This window comes from Zootoca vivipara, chromosome 13, assembly GCF_965207765.1.
Source record: "Zootoca vivipara chromosome 13, rZooViv2.hap1.1, whole genome shotgun sequence".
NCBI classification, from domain to species: Eukaryota; Metazoa; Chordata; class Lepidosauria; order Squamata; family Lacertidae; genus Zootoca; species Zootoca vivipara.
The window spans coordinates 32,641,674-32,658,437 of record NC_142596.1 but is presented as its reverse complement, the minus strand read 5'-3'; the positions used below and the strand labels follow the sequence as shown (position 1 = coordinate 32,658,437).

The 16,764-nt window shown below is 43.2% G+C and overlaps 1 protein-coding gene across 4 annotated transcripts in view; it reads left to right on the top strand.

Moving 5' to 3' along the window:
• Nucleotides 1-16,764, top strand: part of RBFOX1 (RNA binding fox-1 homolog 1) — an 882,054-nt gene that overhangs the window by 756,890 nt on the left and 108,400 nt on the right. For 3 of the 4 annotated variants that reach the window (XM_088656526.1, XM_035132149.3, XM_088656524.1), the window contains exons 5-8: nt 6,085-6,228; nt 8,201-8,254; nt 13,602-13,694; nt 15,664-15,724. In XM_088656526.1, coding sequence (XP_088512652.1) covers nt 6,085-6,228; nt 8,201-8,254; nt 13,602-13,694; nt 15,664-15,724 — 352 coding nt within the window. The remainder of the gene's footprint in view (nt 1-6,084; nt 6,229-8,200; nt 8,255-13,601; nt 13,695-15,663; nt 15,725-16,764) is intronic. The other variant, XM_088656525.1, reaches the window with a different exon arrangement.

Below are 16,764 nucleotides of genomic sequence, written 5' to 3'. Positions count from 1 at the left end.
ATGTGGGGGAGGGGGGATGTTACTGAAATTTTCAGGCTGGGTACTGTATTCTTCAGTGCTTGGTGCATGGTGCCTGTGTATGCTAATGATGGCTTCAAGAACACCCTCGATGGCTTCTGTTTTGTTAGTTGGCTCTTGCTATTCACAATGCAGAGATAACGCCCCTCCCCTTCCCAAACTGGGCAGCTGGTCATCAATAACTGGAGTAAAATATGTAATTGTTTATCAGGCCTTTTAAATTAAAAATACAATCTCAGTGGAGCCAGTGAAAAGTCATGCAATAAATGGTGGAAATGACCTTTTCCGTAGAGATGACAAATGATGTCTCAAATCTCCGAGCTAGAAAGTAGTTGGACATTATAGCTGATGTATATAGTGCAGATTTATAGACCAGGGCTTGCGTTGTTTCTCTCTCTTTTTCTCTCTCTCCTCTCCTAAAAAGTTCCAAGTAAGTTATGTTCCATTCTATTGTTTCAAGTTGCATGGAACAATTCTTTGCTTGTCTGAGTGTTGGGCCACAAAATATTCAGCCTGATAAATCACACCAGGTTTGATCAGCATCAGTGGCACAATCTGTTGAAAGGGATACAACTGGCTTTTCTTTTTGCTGTCCTGACTGCAGCATCACACTTTTCAAAGAACCTGTGCGCCTTCTGTACCAGAATTTTCTCAATTTGCACCAGGAACAGCAAATCTGTCCATTTTTGTTTCTCTAGGTTTTTCATTTTTCCAATCTTAAGTAGAGATGGAGGAGATATTTTGTTTGGCTCACATTTAAGGGTGAACTTTCCTATTTTGCACTTTCCAAAACAATATGTGAACTAAAACAGAATCATCCTTCCAAATTTGCAGGTCTCCTAATTTTGCATTGCAGTTCTCCATTTTGCATTGCAGTTCTCCAGTCAAGTAATGTGAACAAAAAATGCATTTACTGTGTCAAAGTGTGCATATAAATGCCTATTTTAGTGAAGATAACATACAAAAAGGCATTGCATTAGGGGAAATTGCTTTGCAAAAATATTTATATCGGGCAAGATTTTGCTTGTTTCTTCCTCTGCTTCTTTAAACTGCTTGGCTGAGGTTCGCTCTGCTGCCCTCGCCTCAGCCAAGCAGTTTTATGGAGCCATGGCCCACCACCGGCTCACATGAACCTGCACAGGATGGGGGCTCCGTTAAAGTTCTCCCCCCTCCTCAGCTGAGAGAGCCTTGACCCCCGCTCCTGTTTGCACGCAAGTAGGAACAGGATCGGGGCTGCACAGCTGGGTAGCAGAAAGCCTCCTCTTCCCTGCTGAGAGATGCCTGACTCAGCTCCTTCTTGCACATGATTAGGAGTGGGATTGGGGCTGTGAAGTCTGCCCTTCCCAGCTGAGAGCGCCCCGACCCTGCTTGCACACCAGTAAAAGCGGGATAGGGGCTGCTCAGCTGTGAAGCATGAAGCCTGCCCTTCCCAGCTGAGATCCCCATCCTCGCCTGACTGCCTTCTCCGGGAAGGTGTGCTATGCCTTTCCTTGCAAAAGACAGATCCCATCCTCCAGTTGAAGGCAAGCAGGTGGTGTAGATGATATTTGATGCTGCTGATGGGCCCAGTGCTCACCAGAAGCCCCTTTCCACAAGACGCAAATAGGGTGACTTTGCACCTCATGCCTTGCAGACTTTGCCTGGGAGGGTGGGCTGCCTCATTCCTCCTGGGACGAACGACCCCTTCACTGGAGGAAAGAGGCAGCGCACCTGCAAAGGCGAAGGCTGTCAAATGCACAGAGCCTGACAGGTTCCGTGAGCTTGCCTACTGCTGTTTGGTCTGTCTTTGTGGAGTGGGGGGCTAGTGGGCAAGGTTGCTCACTTGCCCCACATGCCAGCGAAGGCAGAGGGAGCTTGGCCAAGCACGACCGGCAGGGGACTTGGGCCTGGCTTCGCTGGGGACAGGAGCCTTTCCGTCCCCTGGCTGAGCAGCAGGCTGGGGACAGCTGTATTGGCCACAGCCCGCGAGGCACTGGGGTAAAAGCGCCTCAGCTCTCATGATGAGAGCTGCCACAGTTTCACCTGGCATCTCACCGGCTGGGGCCAATGCAGCTTTTTTCAACATTGTGGTATATCACTAAACCATGATGTTTGTCTGGCGATACACCGTGATGTTGAAAACCCAACATCACCCAGCCCTAATCATGAGATAAGTCCTCCCATGGGGCCTTTTCAGATCAGGCACACAGGAAGGAAGGAAGGCTATAGAGTGCTGGGCAAACATTTGAATGGGAAAATAAACTCACACGACACTCACAGCCACCTCACAGTGATCAGGTAAGCTCAGCTTCACGCACCCCTAAAATTATAAAGAAATTCTAAAGCGCCCTGAGAAAGGGGTTGAAGAATTGAAGTTTCTTTTGAGAGGGAAGAAAGCATTTGAGAAATTGGAGGGTACAGTCACTTATTGAAATGTCACTGAAAATCACAGTCAAAGCGAGTTTGAAAGTTCTTCCACAGGCAAACCTCTCACGGATTATGAGGGAAGCCAAAAATGAATTTCAGGATGATGAGTGAAAATTCTCAACAGAGTTATGTGCTTTGTTAGCCTTGTTAGACCAGTTTTATACCTGACATTCCCGGTCTTCTTTTTTTGTAATGGAACTTCAATGGTGGTGGTGACTTCTGCCTCTTCCAGGGTACCCAGAATTGCCAGGAGGGCCCTTTTCAAAGATGCTCAGGTGGAATTAGATATGGAGACGGATTCAATTTGTTTTGCATTTTTATTGAACTGATCCTAATACATCAATCAGAATATAATGATCTTTTGAATTTCACACTACTATTTTGCTGAGGGGAAACTCCCAGACCAAAATGTGTTTGAAAATTTTGGAATAGAATATGTTTACAACTGCGTGCATTTAGATAAAGACACATTTTTAAAATATACATTCCCGCACACATTTTTAAATAAACAAATGAATCACAGATTATTATTTTTTTTGCAGAAAAGTGATTATTTATGAAGAAACACATGCAGAATTGGCATGCACCCAAAATCTCTAGACCAGCCTTTCTTAACCTTGGTTCCCCAGATGTTGTGGGACTGTGGTTGCCATCATCCTTGGCCACTGGCTGTTCTGGCTAGGAATGATGGGAGTTATAGTCCAACAACATCTGTGGAACCAAGGTTGAGATGTTCCAATACTGAGTCATAGTCCTTCCCCTAATGGTATCAACCTTGCACAATTTATGAGAATGAAATTTTGAATAGAGATGATGATGGTGATGATGATGATGTATATATTGGTAGTAACTTGTATACAGCAAGGGGAGATATCAGAAATGGCTTCTCAAATCTCCAGCAATCTTTGAACCATGCACTGCTGAATGAGATGGCAGCGGGGGAGGGGGGAGGTCAAGGAAAATCTCCCTGTGTTTTAGAAAGTGCATGTGTTTATTCCATGCTTTCACTGCTTATTTGTTTGGTTTTGTGCCAGAAAATTAAGTTAAGAAAGGTTCTTATGCAAAAAAAAAGTATATATATATACACACACACATATATATCTACAGTATGATTAATTAGGTATCCCATATTGTCTTCAAATTTCTAAACAGAAAAGAAAAAAAAACAGCCCAGAGCATTCTTAACATTTTGGTTTGCAAAAGATGATTAATTTTAATTTTCAGATGACATAATGAAATTAATTGCTTTCATGTTGTTGAAACAGAAGGCCTCTAAAACTTGCCATCAGGCTACAAAATGAAAGTAATATGCATATATATTGTGGATTGTGAATGCAACTCTTTCCCAGGCAGGCTAAGGTACTATTCACTCATTTATTTCTGTTTGTGCTCTCCCCCCCCCCCCAAATTCCAGTCCTGACATGGGAATGTGCTCGGAGCTTGTACGTCAGATCAAACTAATTTGAACACACACTTACTGGAAATGTGTTGTTGCGTGTCATAGATTTGCATCCATGGCCAGCACCACCTAGTGGTGGAAATGGAACTGGAGTAAAGAAATGAACAAGAGGAATCTAGAGGAAGCTGGGATTTCTTATTTCAGATAAAGCCCAGGAGCACCTGAGAGGCTTATTATATCCTCACTGCCAGCTTCTCTCCGCCCTGGCCATCACATGGGCACTCTTACTCTAACTCTGAGCTTCCCACCAGCTCCCCTGCCACTGATTCTTGAGGTCCAAGGGCTGAAGGTCGGAAATTGGGTGTCAAGGCAGGACCTCATCTGTGGAGCTCCCTGCCTAATTTAAATTTAGGCAGCCGCTTTTGCTGTATTGTTTTCAGCGCTTGCTGAAACTTTTTTTTTTTTGGTTTAGGGAAGCCAGCCTGGATACACAATTTTAAAATCAATTTTAACATGTTATTTTATTCTGTTGTTGGCATCTGTCTGTTTTGAGAGTCAATGGAGTGTGCATCCCGGGGTTAGCAGCACTGAAGTGATCTCCAGTGGCAGAGCTAGAGCTGCATGGGTGCCCAGAGTGGCGGCCATGCCATGCGCAGGGGGGGTTTCCGGGGGGGGGTAGTGCAACCCACAACGGCGGTAGTGGAGAGATCCACGGCATGGAATGGCAGTGGTGGGCGATCTGCGGTGGGGTGAGCCACCACGCACTGGGATGCCAGGGCGAGCCCCCACGGTGTGCCTTTTTGTCACCCCTTCACAGATGACACCCGGGACGGACCGCCCCCATTGCCCCCCTTCCTACACCCCTGGTGACCTCCCCAGGGCGCAAGTGTATGGAGGTCCTGGGATGCCCAGAGAGCACAATGTGGGCCGAAGGAAATCAGAGCACTCCGTTTGGCACTAGCTTGGCTGCTGGAGTTGCTGGAAGGAGGCACACAAGCACCACCCAACCATCTTAGGGACGCCATTCTGGATTTGTGTAGGGCTTACCCCATAGCCTTTTCTTCTCCCCAAGATATCCCACAAGGCAGCAGGGGTTTAGGAACATAATTTTCCTTCTCCTAGATCAGGCATCCCCAAACTTTGGCCCTCCAGATGTTTTGGACTACAATTCCCATCTTCCCCAACCACTGGTCCTGTTAGCTAGGGATCATGGGAGTTGTAGGCCAAAACATCTGGAGGGCCGCAGTTTGGGGGTGCTTGTCCTAGATGGGCTTCCCTCCCAGGTTGATCAGCCCCATTTAGCGTGTATATTCATTATATAACTAAATAGTTTGTTAGTTTGATACATTTAATGCCCGTTTGTTTTGTGACATTTGATTTTATCTGAATTTTTAATGCATTTTTATAGTGTTTTATGTACAATGTTTAGAGCCTTTTGTTAAGAGGTATGTAAACCTTTTCAAATAAATGATTTAATTTAAATTTTAAAAATTCCTTCCAGTAGCACCTTAGAGACCAACTAAGTTTGTCATTGGTATGAGCTTTCATGTGCATGAAGAGGTGTGCATGCACACAAAAGCTCATACCAATGACAAACTTAGTTGGTCTCTAAGGTGCTACTGGAAGGAATTTTGTTTGTTTGTTTGTTTAGACTACAGCAGACCAACACAGCTACCTAACTGTAACTTAATTTAAATTGTCAGAGAGGCTGTCAAGGGGCTGAACAAGATGTCAGTGAGGGGTATTGTCAGTTTTACTCATTGTGGATCCACAGAAATGAATGGGCAGTACATTTCTGAATTGAGTTTATTGCTTGGGGAACCCTCAGGAATGGTGTTGGGAACAGTGTGGCCGAAGACCACCTGAAAGGAAGAGGTTCAAAAGCAGAGGGTGGTATCCAACTAAGTTCTATTTAGAACAGACCCACTGAAATGAATGGACCTATGTTAGCCATGTCCATTGATTTAAATGGGTCAACCATGAGTAGGAATAGAATTGCATGGAACACAGAGCTTCCACATCTGATCCCACTGGACTGAGAGGAACATATCAAGAAGGCACACAGCTTCCTAACTGATGTTATTTATTCAGATGACCAGTCTCCCTGCCCCTTTCTTGTTTATCCATTCATGAACACCAGTTTCCAGAGGAAATGCAATTCTGGTGTAACAGAACAATGCTGGAAGGCCTGGCTAACTTTTTTTTCTCTCCCTTCCCACATTCCATCCCATCCCCACCCCCTGCTTGATTTTTTTTTTTAGCAGACAGACGATGCAGCACAGACCGACGGACAGCAACAGACACAATCTTCTGAAAACACAGAAAACAAATCACAGCCGAAACGGCTGCATGTCTCAAATATACCCTTCAGATTCCGGGATCCAGATCTCAGACAAATGTTTGGGGTAAGTACTTTGTGTTCTTACACATTTTGCCTTTTTTAAAATCTAGTATTTTTTAAGTTGTACACCACCCTGAGATCTATGGATGAAGGGCGGCAAACAAATTAAATAAAGAAATTAAATAAAGAAATAAAATACTAGTTTACATTGGCACTGGCATTTAAAGGGGAAAAAAGAAGGTCCTCTTCAGATTGTAGCCTCACACTCACTAAGTTTTGAATGTGCATCTTCAGTCCTATAAACAGGGCTCAAGCCAGATGCAACTTCATGTACATCTCAGTAGCTGCACCTTCTTTATATGTTCTCAATGAGTCAAGGGGCACTTATTCTTAACCGAGAGCCTGCAGGCAGTTCCATATCAGACATTTAAAGCACAGACGATTCACATTTAAAACACATGACTCCCCCAAGAATCCTGGGAACTGTAGGTTGTTAAGGATGTGGGCATATATTAGGGGAGTCATATGTTTTAAACGTGCATTGGCTGTGCTTTAAATGTCTGGTGTGGATCTGCCAGCAGGTTATTGGCTAAGAATAAGCTGCTAGGATTCTTTGAGGGAAGTCATGTGCTTTAAATGCATATTGAGTGTGCTTTAAATTCATGGTGTCTATCTGTCCTGAGACAGTTGAAGCATCTTCCATTATTTGTTTCATGGAACCATCGAGGCCATCTCAGAAGAAAACAGCAACAAAGGTCGAGTACACAACAAAAGCACTTTTAACACACACATACACCAAAGAATCCTAGGAACTTCAATTTATCCCCCCCCCAGCTGCAACACCAAGTGCCCTTAAGAAACGACAGTTTCCAGGATTCATGGGGGGGGGATACATTTTAAATGTGTTTTCAATATCTGGTGTGTACATAGCCAAAAAGTCATGTGCCACATCAAAGACTAACAGATCTGTTTGTGTTTAAGGGGCAATATGACAGATGAAGGGGGGCAGGGCAAAGTTGTTGAGCTTTTTTTTAGGGGGGAAGCTCAGAGTTGTTTAGCTTTGGGGGGGGCACGCAACTCTCTCCCATGCCACTGCAGGTGGAGAGAGGAGAGCAATCCCCGCAGAGGATTGGAAGGGAAGCTGCGCACCCTCCAGCCACATGGGTAGCAGGCGCACAACTCTCTCCCATGCCACTTCGGGAGGAGAGCAATCCCTCCCCCAGGAGGGAAGCTACGTGCCTCATGAGCAGAGTGCGTGCACTGGGTGGGCCTCTCGACGGCCCGCCAATCCCAGGCACACAGGAGGGCAGAGCCAGCCGGCTGCCTCAGCGTCCGCAGCAGAAAAGCCTGCGGCGCTCCAATGGGCTCGGCTCCACTCAGCAGCAGCTGTTGGCTAGCCTGGCTCTTCAATACCCAGACTCCAAATCTCGGCCCCGGACTCTCGGCTTGGCGCCCCTGAGAGCCCAGCACCCAGGTGCCCCACACCCCTAGTGCCTATGGGTAAGCCCGCCCTGAGTTGATGTACTGGAAGGTGTCACATGGCAAAAGTGGGTCATATAAAAAGGGGGTAAATAGGAACTTATACAGAAATGTGCCAGACTGAATTTAAGATTAGAAAAATGAGAAACCTTGAGAAAACAAGGTTACTTTCAGTAATTATAACAGGGGACCCCAGTTTAGGGGTTCCTCCTGGAAATGAGATGCTCCCCTGCCTGCGACAAGGGTCACCCCATCAACCTGAATGGAATCTTCGTCTCCACATACACCAAGTAGTGCATAGGAACATGCTTACTTGAACTGCATAGAGTAGACTGCAAACAGGGATGTTTGTATGTGCAGAGATGAATCTGCTGGTAGGTATTGTTATTAGCTGCACTTCAGAATGCAGTTATTTTCCTACACTATAGAATCCTCGAAGTGTCCTTTTTTATTTTTATTGTTTGCATTTATATGTTTCTAATGCATTGGTGGTGGAGGAGGGAAGTATTTTTTTAAAATGCTTATGTGGTTTCTTCTTCTTTTTTGTTTCCTTGCAGCAATTTGGTAAAATCTTAGATGTTGAAATTATTTTTAATGAGCGAGGCTCAAAGGTAAGCAGTTGAATACACCTGTGGCAATGTTGAATTTGTTTGAAGTATTCAATACAAATAAGAGGAAGCAATTGCAGTGCTGTAATAAACCCTTTCTAAATATCCACTTCAACAGAAGCACCTATTGGGCTGCTTCCCCCCCCCCCCACTCCACCCCCACACTTTCTTTCTTGTCAATTTCCCAAACAGCGTGAAATTCATTGGCCTAATTTTGAATCCCTTTAAAGGGGATAATTTTAACTACGATAAACTGTCACCAGTTAAAGGGGAATATTGCCTTCTGCTTTTAAATATAATCAAGTGTTTTCTGCTGATTCTCTCTCCCATCCCTGATAATTGCCTTACTCATTTGGTGAAATTAGTTCAAGCTTGCAAGGGGAAAAAAAAGATTGTTAGAATAGGTATATATTCTGCTCTTGAAATGGAAGCAAGTAATATAATCTAATATCCTCTGGAGTAATTACTTGATCAAGTGTGATTCCCCACCCCCACCCCCACCCCCAAGATTATGAAAGTGCAGCTGCTGTCCTGCTTAGTTAAAACTTTCAAAATGTTGCTAACCTTTTTGAATTCAATTTCTGTGCTGCTTGAGCAAAACAAGAGACAAAGGCTGCAATGCTTTACCCAGTGATTTAGATCAATCGGACTTACTTTAGAGCAGGTGTGGGGAATGTTTGACCCTCCAGATATTGCTGAACTCCAACTTCCATCAGCCCCAGCAACCATGGTTAGTCACCAGGGAAGAAGAGAGCTATAGTTCAGCAACATCTGAAATGCTACAGGTTCCCCACCTCTGCTTTAGAGGCTGGAGTAACTGTGGCCTTTCAGAAGTTGTTGGACTACAACAGGCACCCCCAAACTGCGGCCCTCCAGATGTTTTGGCCTACAACTCCCATGATCCCTAGCTAACAGGACCAGTGGTCGGGGAAGATGGGAATTGCAGTCCAAAACATCTGGAGGGCTGAAGTTTGGGGATGTCTGGACTACAACTTCCATTAGCCTGCTTGATCCTTGGTCATGCTGGCTGGGTTGATGGGAACTGGAGTGCAACAATATCTAGAGAGTCACAGGTTCCTCATCCCAGGTCTGCACTGCTTGGAATTGGCTGCTCTACCACCCTTTCCCCAATTTTGCTTAAAAGGAATGCAGCCTGAATCATGGAGTCTCTTAATAGCTGCTTTGCTCTTGGTTTGGACATACAGGTTATCCACCCAATGGGGTGCAGAAGTAAGCTTTGGGCTCACATTCTCAGTAGTGGGTGGTGTGATGGAATAGTGGAGCTCACCTTGCTTCTGGTTGGCTGCACTGCTGTTGCTTACTGGGAGTCATAGGGGGGGGGGAGAGGGAAGGTCGGTGATTTCTGAGTGCACCTGATTGCATGGACGTAGCCAGGATTTATGTTAGGGGGGCAGGCTTTATGTCGGGGTGTGTGTGCAGAATCTCAGTTAATATTTTTATTGATTTACTTAATGGGGGGCAGCTGCCCCCTGTCCCCCCCACTTGGCTACGCCCATGCCAGATGGGCTCCGCCCGTGTGTTTGCGTGATGCCAACCACACACACCCCTTTACCTCCTAGTAAGCTGTAATGATGTGGCCAACTGGGGGTCAGGTAAGCCCTGCCACCCCACTCCACTATCTTCTACTGTTCAACATTCATATAACCAGTAATGAAAGTTGAGGCCTTGGTGTGGCGCTGTGAGTTTGACCTGTGAGACCTACACAGTTCTCATCTATTAGCATGAGGATGGGGAGTTGTCTTCTGCACCATGTCACATGGATAATCTAGGTGTCCAGACCTCGTGTGAATCGCCTATAGGAAAGGAGAGGTAGTTCTCAGTTTCTGGCTTCCATCTGAACATGGACATTTGGGTACCAGAAGCCCTTTGCCCTTTCTTGCCCATTTAGGCTTTGTCCATGTCCCTGTCCCAACTTGCTCCCCCTAGGAAAGCAATTCTGACTACCAGTATTATAGAAATGGAACAGATTCTCTTCAGAGCATGCTACCCCACAAAGGTCAGCTCCTTCCATTTTAAAGAAAACTTGTCTGTTCCCCTCCAGATGATATTGGATTCCATCTTCCATCAACTAGCATGGCCATTGGTCAGTGATGAAGGAAGTTGGTCTCCAACATCATCAGGGGCCCATATGTTCTCCACCTCTGTTTTAAAGAATACAGTTCTATACCATCCCTCCCTTCTAGTCATGCAGTTTTATTCTGAGAGAGGAGAGTTAACAGGGGTGGGAATGTCTAGTGTCTCACATTGTTTGAAAAGTTGGACTATATTTATGTACACAATGTTTTACTTGTCTTTTTTGTAATAACTGAAATATAAAATTTCTCTGTCAGTACTAGATGAGATATTTGGAAGCTTAAAGTGCAGGTTCATATCTGTTGGAACATTCATTTAATAACGGTAGCAAAGTTAGATGGTATGAATTGCTTAAAGCACTATACTAAGCAAATGCTGAATTAGTAATGCAGAATTTTGCATTGCTGGGTGGAATCAGTCCTGCCACTTCTGCTGTGGCACAAGATGGGAGTCATGGCTACACCACTCATTTCATTGCAGGCAGTAGATGGAAGAGGACAGCCCAAAGTGACTCTGCTTAGAGGCGAGATCCACAGGCTAGGAGCATGACAAAGTTATTCTATGAGGGCTGGAAAGAGAGTTACTCAAGGTCCCCCAGAAAAGCCAAGGGTTATGTTTGATCTATATTTGTGTCAGCCATGCTCTGATCAAGTTAGGGAGGAGGCAAGGTCCTTGGCCCAACGTGGTGTCCATCTGGATGCTTTGGACTACATCCCCCACCATCCCTGACAATTTGTTGTGCTGGCTGCGGTTAGTGGGGCTGGTGGGAACATCTGGAAAGCACCAGACTGGGGAAGGCAGTCAGAGGTGAAGCAGAGTTCTCTGGCAAAGTGGGTCAGGCAGGGAGAAGATATAAAGATCAGAAGCACAGACCAAAGGAAGGGGCTCAGCTCACGAGTAAGAGCAGGCTCAATCCCAGGTTCAATTCCCCACATCTCCAGTTGGACTGGAAATGTCCTGTGTGAAACCCTGAGAAGCAACTGCTGGGGAGTATGTGGTTCCTCCAGATGTTGTTGAACTCCATCTCCCATCATCCCTGAACATTGGCTGTGATGGTTGGGGCTGAGAAGAGTCCAGCAATAACTGGAGGTGGCGGGATTCCCCACCCCCTGGGCTAAGGCATCTCAATCCTAGTGTTGTGTCCTTGGATTTTCGTTGTGAAAATAGGTGGTTCTGAAGGAATCCCCATGAAGGTCATCATAGTGAGATTGCTATCACTGTGTTATTCTATTATCATAATTCCAGAGAGAACAAGCGAGAGTGTACTTCATTTTCCATTGAGACTCTCCAAGTTCCCTTACTAGGCATGAGTTTATGGATAACCAAGAATAAGTGCACAGATCTGCTGCCTGCTTTGAAATAAATGGAAGCCTTTCTTGTGGGTGTTGGTGGTGAATCCAGAGTATTTATTTAAATTCCCATTCTCATAAGAATGACTGGGGTGAAGCAGGCTTCTCTCCTCGGTCTAGGAGTGCTGATTTTTGCAGTTGCCAGAAGTTGCCGGAAGGGTGCAATGGGTTGAATCCAATGGTAATCTTACTCACAGGAGACCCATTGAAATGAATGGACATACCAAACTTAGGTTCATTAATTTCAATGGGTCTACTCTGAGAAGAATTCAGTTGGCCATCACCCTTTTCTTATGAGTAGCCCACAAGCTTCAGGTGCCCCCAAGGGCTGTGGCAGCCGCTGAGATCATCACAAACTGCACCTCTGGAGGCTACTCCTTGATTCCTGCTGCTTGGGGATTGCAAAAGTTGGCGACCTGCATCCACCCAAAGTATAGCACTTCAGGCAAATCTATACAGATTTTGGAGCAACAGTGGGCTCATTCATATACAGCCCTAGCATATATACCCAATGTGCAGTGGGGGCGTTGTTGGGGGAAGACTTGGGTGCACATTTTCAACCCCGCCACCAGCATCTTCTAGAGGATGTTTAGTGTGAACATGGACCACCCACCGTCATCTTTGCAGTGGAGAAATGACATGTGCACAAATGTAGCCATATAGGTCTAGATTTACACTAAACACCTGATGGGTGTGTTGGTGGTGGGGTGTTGCAGATGTGCAAGGTGTGCTCACCCTCCACTGCATGTTGTGCATGTATGCCAAGCCTGTATTACAAACAACCCAGAACCTGATGCATGGACATTATCCTTATTTTAAAATGAAGCGAATAAGGAGGATGAAAATGTGATCTCATTCAGAGATACGCAGCATGGTGTCCTCCAGACGTTGCTGGACTACAACTCCCATCAGCCTTAATGATGGCCTGAAATGATGGGAGCTCTAGACTGATAATCTCTGAAGGACTCCATGCTGCCTGCCTCTGGCCTAGCCAAACCTGGGGCGAGCTGTTTGCATTTCTGAATTCTGTTCTTTATTTATTCATGTCACACAATTATGTTTGATCTTTTTCTAAGAGTCAGGAAGTTTCTGCTCAGTTCCAAGCCCTATTTTCTTTCATTGGCGGTCCTTGCATTTTGTTTTGTTTTCCTGAGACGACCCCCCCCTTTTTCTTTTTTCTTTTCTTTAAAGACAAAAAAAGTAAATATTATAGATTTCACCAAAATTTATAAAAAACAACAACAACCCTAGTGTGTTGCATGTGAAAAATATGTTTCTTTGCTTCACAATGGCATGAAGGAACTAGTCCAAAGTTCTAGATGAGGTTTGCATTTTGGTGTTGAAATTTGTGCACAAAGTTTTGGTTTGTCTTACTATTTGGTTGAGTCGACTCTGCATGCCATTCAAAGTGAGCCAACTTTCTTTTCCCTCGCCATTCCCTTTTTATTTGTTTGTTTGTTTTCCTATGTGATGACATGGTTCCATTGGTTTAGGATTTTCCTTTCTTTTTTTTCTTAGATTTCCTTCCCTCCTTTTTCCCCGCCCCTCCCGCCCCCCGCAGTGACAATTTAGATAACTAAACCAATACTGTTAATAAAAGCGAAAGGTGTTTGGTGTTCATCCTTTGACTTCCTTCAGGGGATATTTAACTGATGAAAGAGAGACAGAGAGAGAAAAGTTGTTCACGTTGGTCGCTTTATTAATTGCACATCTCGGTACGATTATAATTTTTATTTTTCTAATTTGCATGTTGCAGAAATGAAGAAGGAACAAGAACCTTTTTAATTAAAGAGAGAGAGAGAGAGGGAGAGAGACAGAGAGAGACAAAGAAAATAAGCAAAGAAGTGGTCATTGTCTGAAATAATGATATGCACGTTATTTTCCCCCCTTCTCCCACCTGCATGCAGGGATTTGGTTTCGTTACTTTCGAAAATAGTGCTGATGCCGAAAGGGCGAGGGAGAAATTACACGGCACCGTGGTAGAGGGCCGTAAAATCGAGGTGCATGTTAAAAATATTTTCCTTTTCATCTTTTTTATAAATGTCTGCCTCACTCTCATTTGTTGTTTCAGATGCATCATTAGTGTCTCTGGTGTGCCTCCCCTTTCCCTTCCCATAGTTTTTTTCTATATATATCTATATCTATACATATGTATATAGATTCATATATGTATACATATATATTTATTTATATATATACATATATATATACACACACACATATGTATGTATATATAAATAAAGATAATTTGGCCTTCCTTCGGTTTACTTTTAATTTTTCTTTCTTTCCTTTTTCTTTTATTTTTGGATCAATTTATTTTGTAACTCTTACCATCATCCCTTATTGCTGAAAGCTGTATGGCAGAAGTGTGAGAAGCTTTTAACCGTTTTGCTGTGATCTGAAAGGTTTTGTTAACTCAATGGGTGCAATAGATTATTATTTTTTTAAAAAAAAGAGGAACAAAAATTGGAAAAAAGAAAACCACACCAAAAATTAAGCGACAAAGCAAAAAAAACAATACTAAAAATTGAGGTCGTTTTTGGTTTATTTTTATTTGTTTATTTATTTATTATTTCATTTGTTTGCTTTCACTGCAGGGTTGAGGCAGGATCTACAGTGGCTTTCAAAACTATTCCCATTTGGAAATCAAATAAATTCTGCAAACGAAATACAAACTTTTTTGGGGTGGTGGTGGTTTGGAGTCTAAAATGTTGGTTTTCATTTTGGACAAATTCCCAGTTAAATTTTCCATTGGGGGTGTAATGGGAGGGGATGAGCCTATGAATATTTATTTATACCACCACTGGATCCCCTTCAACACTGAATTGTATTTGTTAGAATTTTAAAAGAAAAAGAGAGCGAGAAAAACCAATTGAAAATGCTGTCGTCTTTTGAGTAAGATGTTGCATGTTTTGCCTTTTCCATTTTCCCCTCCTTCGACGGTAGCGCTTAGGGCCCTCACCAAACTCTCAGTAACCATGGTAACTGTATACATACCCCATGCTGGCGATGGTGCTGAATGGTAAGTGGGAAAGTCCACCCGCCGTTTCACGTATCTTTTTAAAGCGCTGATATATATATACCACGTGGATTTTTTTGACTTGTCGTATTAAGTTTTCTTGATGCTCTCTATATTTTTTTATCTATATCGGTACGCCTGTCAATTTGAGTGTCTGTTTTAAGCAAGCCTTGGAGACACTGACTGGATTGAGGATATGACTTTTGCACACATCTTACTCAGATTGTTAACTTCCATATTGTGTTAAATAATGCACCCTCTTTTTTATCCTTTTGTTAGCTGTGGTTTTTGAAAGCTTGAATGATTTTGTTAGTTTTCTTGCAATGAATCAAATGAGGCTCATGTCTTCCCAGTGTTGAATGCTACCTGTTGCTTCCCCCCCAATGAATCCCCTCTTTGAAAGGGTTATGTTGCACAATGCTAAGATCCGTTTGTCCTTTACTTATTTATTTATTTCCTTCCTTTCTTCCTTTTGGAAATTTAATTTCTCCCCCTGTACCTTGTCTCTTTCCCCTTTCTACTCCACTGCATGCCCCTTCATACAGTGTTTTTTCCTTTCCCTGTTTTGAAATATTTCGTTGTTTCAGTGTTACCATGGAACAAGATGCATGCTTTTAAATCTTCAATTATGCAAAACCTTTTTAATTTGCTTTTAATGTCTCTTTATTAAAGTTTAAAGGAGATGATGTTATTTTATTGAAATGATTTGGAAGTGGGTTTTTTTTAATATATATATATATATACAAATGGCAATGACAGTAAATGTAATTATAAATAGTTTTTCCCCCTTTTGTTATGCACTTTCTGCTATTTCTTATTATTTTTTATTTGGGGGGCATATATTAAATTGCATTTATACATGACTAATATAGTAATGCATGCCTTTCATTAGTATCACGGACATTCCTCTATCGCAGAAATGGCACTAATTTACTTTTCTATGTGCTTAGGTAAATAATGCGACAGCTCGAGTCATGACAAATAAGAAGACAGTTAACCCTTATACGAATGGTAAGTACATGAAATGTGTGTTCTGGGGGTATTCCTTTTCCAATGTTCTTGTTACATAATGCTTTATTTATATACTGCTTTTTTACTCAAAGCGGCTAATGGCAGATTGACGGGAAAGACAGATACGAAAAATGCATAAGAAATACAAGAAATCTATCAAAACAATATAAAATAGCAAAATCACCAAATACCCATCAATCACTTTTATAAGTTGCAATCATGCTCCCACCACAGACATGATCCACATCATTCCACCTCCCACTGGGAAGCCAAGTTAACTATCTTCTACCTTGGAGAAAGCTCTCCCTCAAACCAATGTATTTTAATTTTTTGTTGGAAGCTGCCCAGAGTGGCTAGGGAAACCCAGCCAGATGGGCAGGGTAGAAATAATAAATTATTATTATTATTATTATTATTATTATTATTACCCATCTGCCTTTCCTGGACATAGCCAGGATTCGGCCGTCCGGGAAAATCCGGATGTACGGTATGGCAACCCATGTTGCAAGTGTTATAAAAGCTCAACACTTTTTGAAATATGGCAACCCTAGTCATAACCAATTTGCTTTGGAAGCAACTCTGCACTTTCTTTGCTCTGCCATCTTCTGCTGTGGCAGAAAACTGTTACTACAACCACCACCTTCCCTCGTTGGCTTTTCTGGAGTTGGTTTGAGCCTCTGAGTGCTTCTTGAAGCTTCGGAATTAGACATATCGGAACTTTCCACTTGGCCTGTGTCCATAACCCTGTTATAAAAGATGAAAGGGAAACTTTACACAGCTGATCAATAAAGCTAGCTCCCCCTCACCAGCAGAGGCAGCCATGAGATAAGATGGACCTTGGTTTTCTTGCCCCCCTTCCCCCTACTTTTCAGAGCTCATTAACGAGATGGTTTCCATCATCGAAAGTGGGGGAAAGAGAAGCAGGTGGTTTATTTTTTTAATGGCCCTGTCATATTTATCTCTCCCCATTGTGGTAAAATGAAAAGTAAAATAAAATAAGCACTTGCAGCTTGACATGTAGTTATTAAGCTTGTAACAGT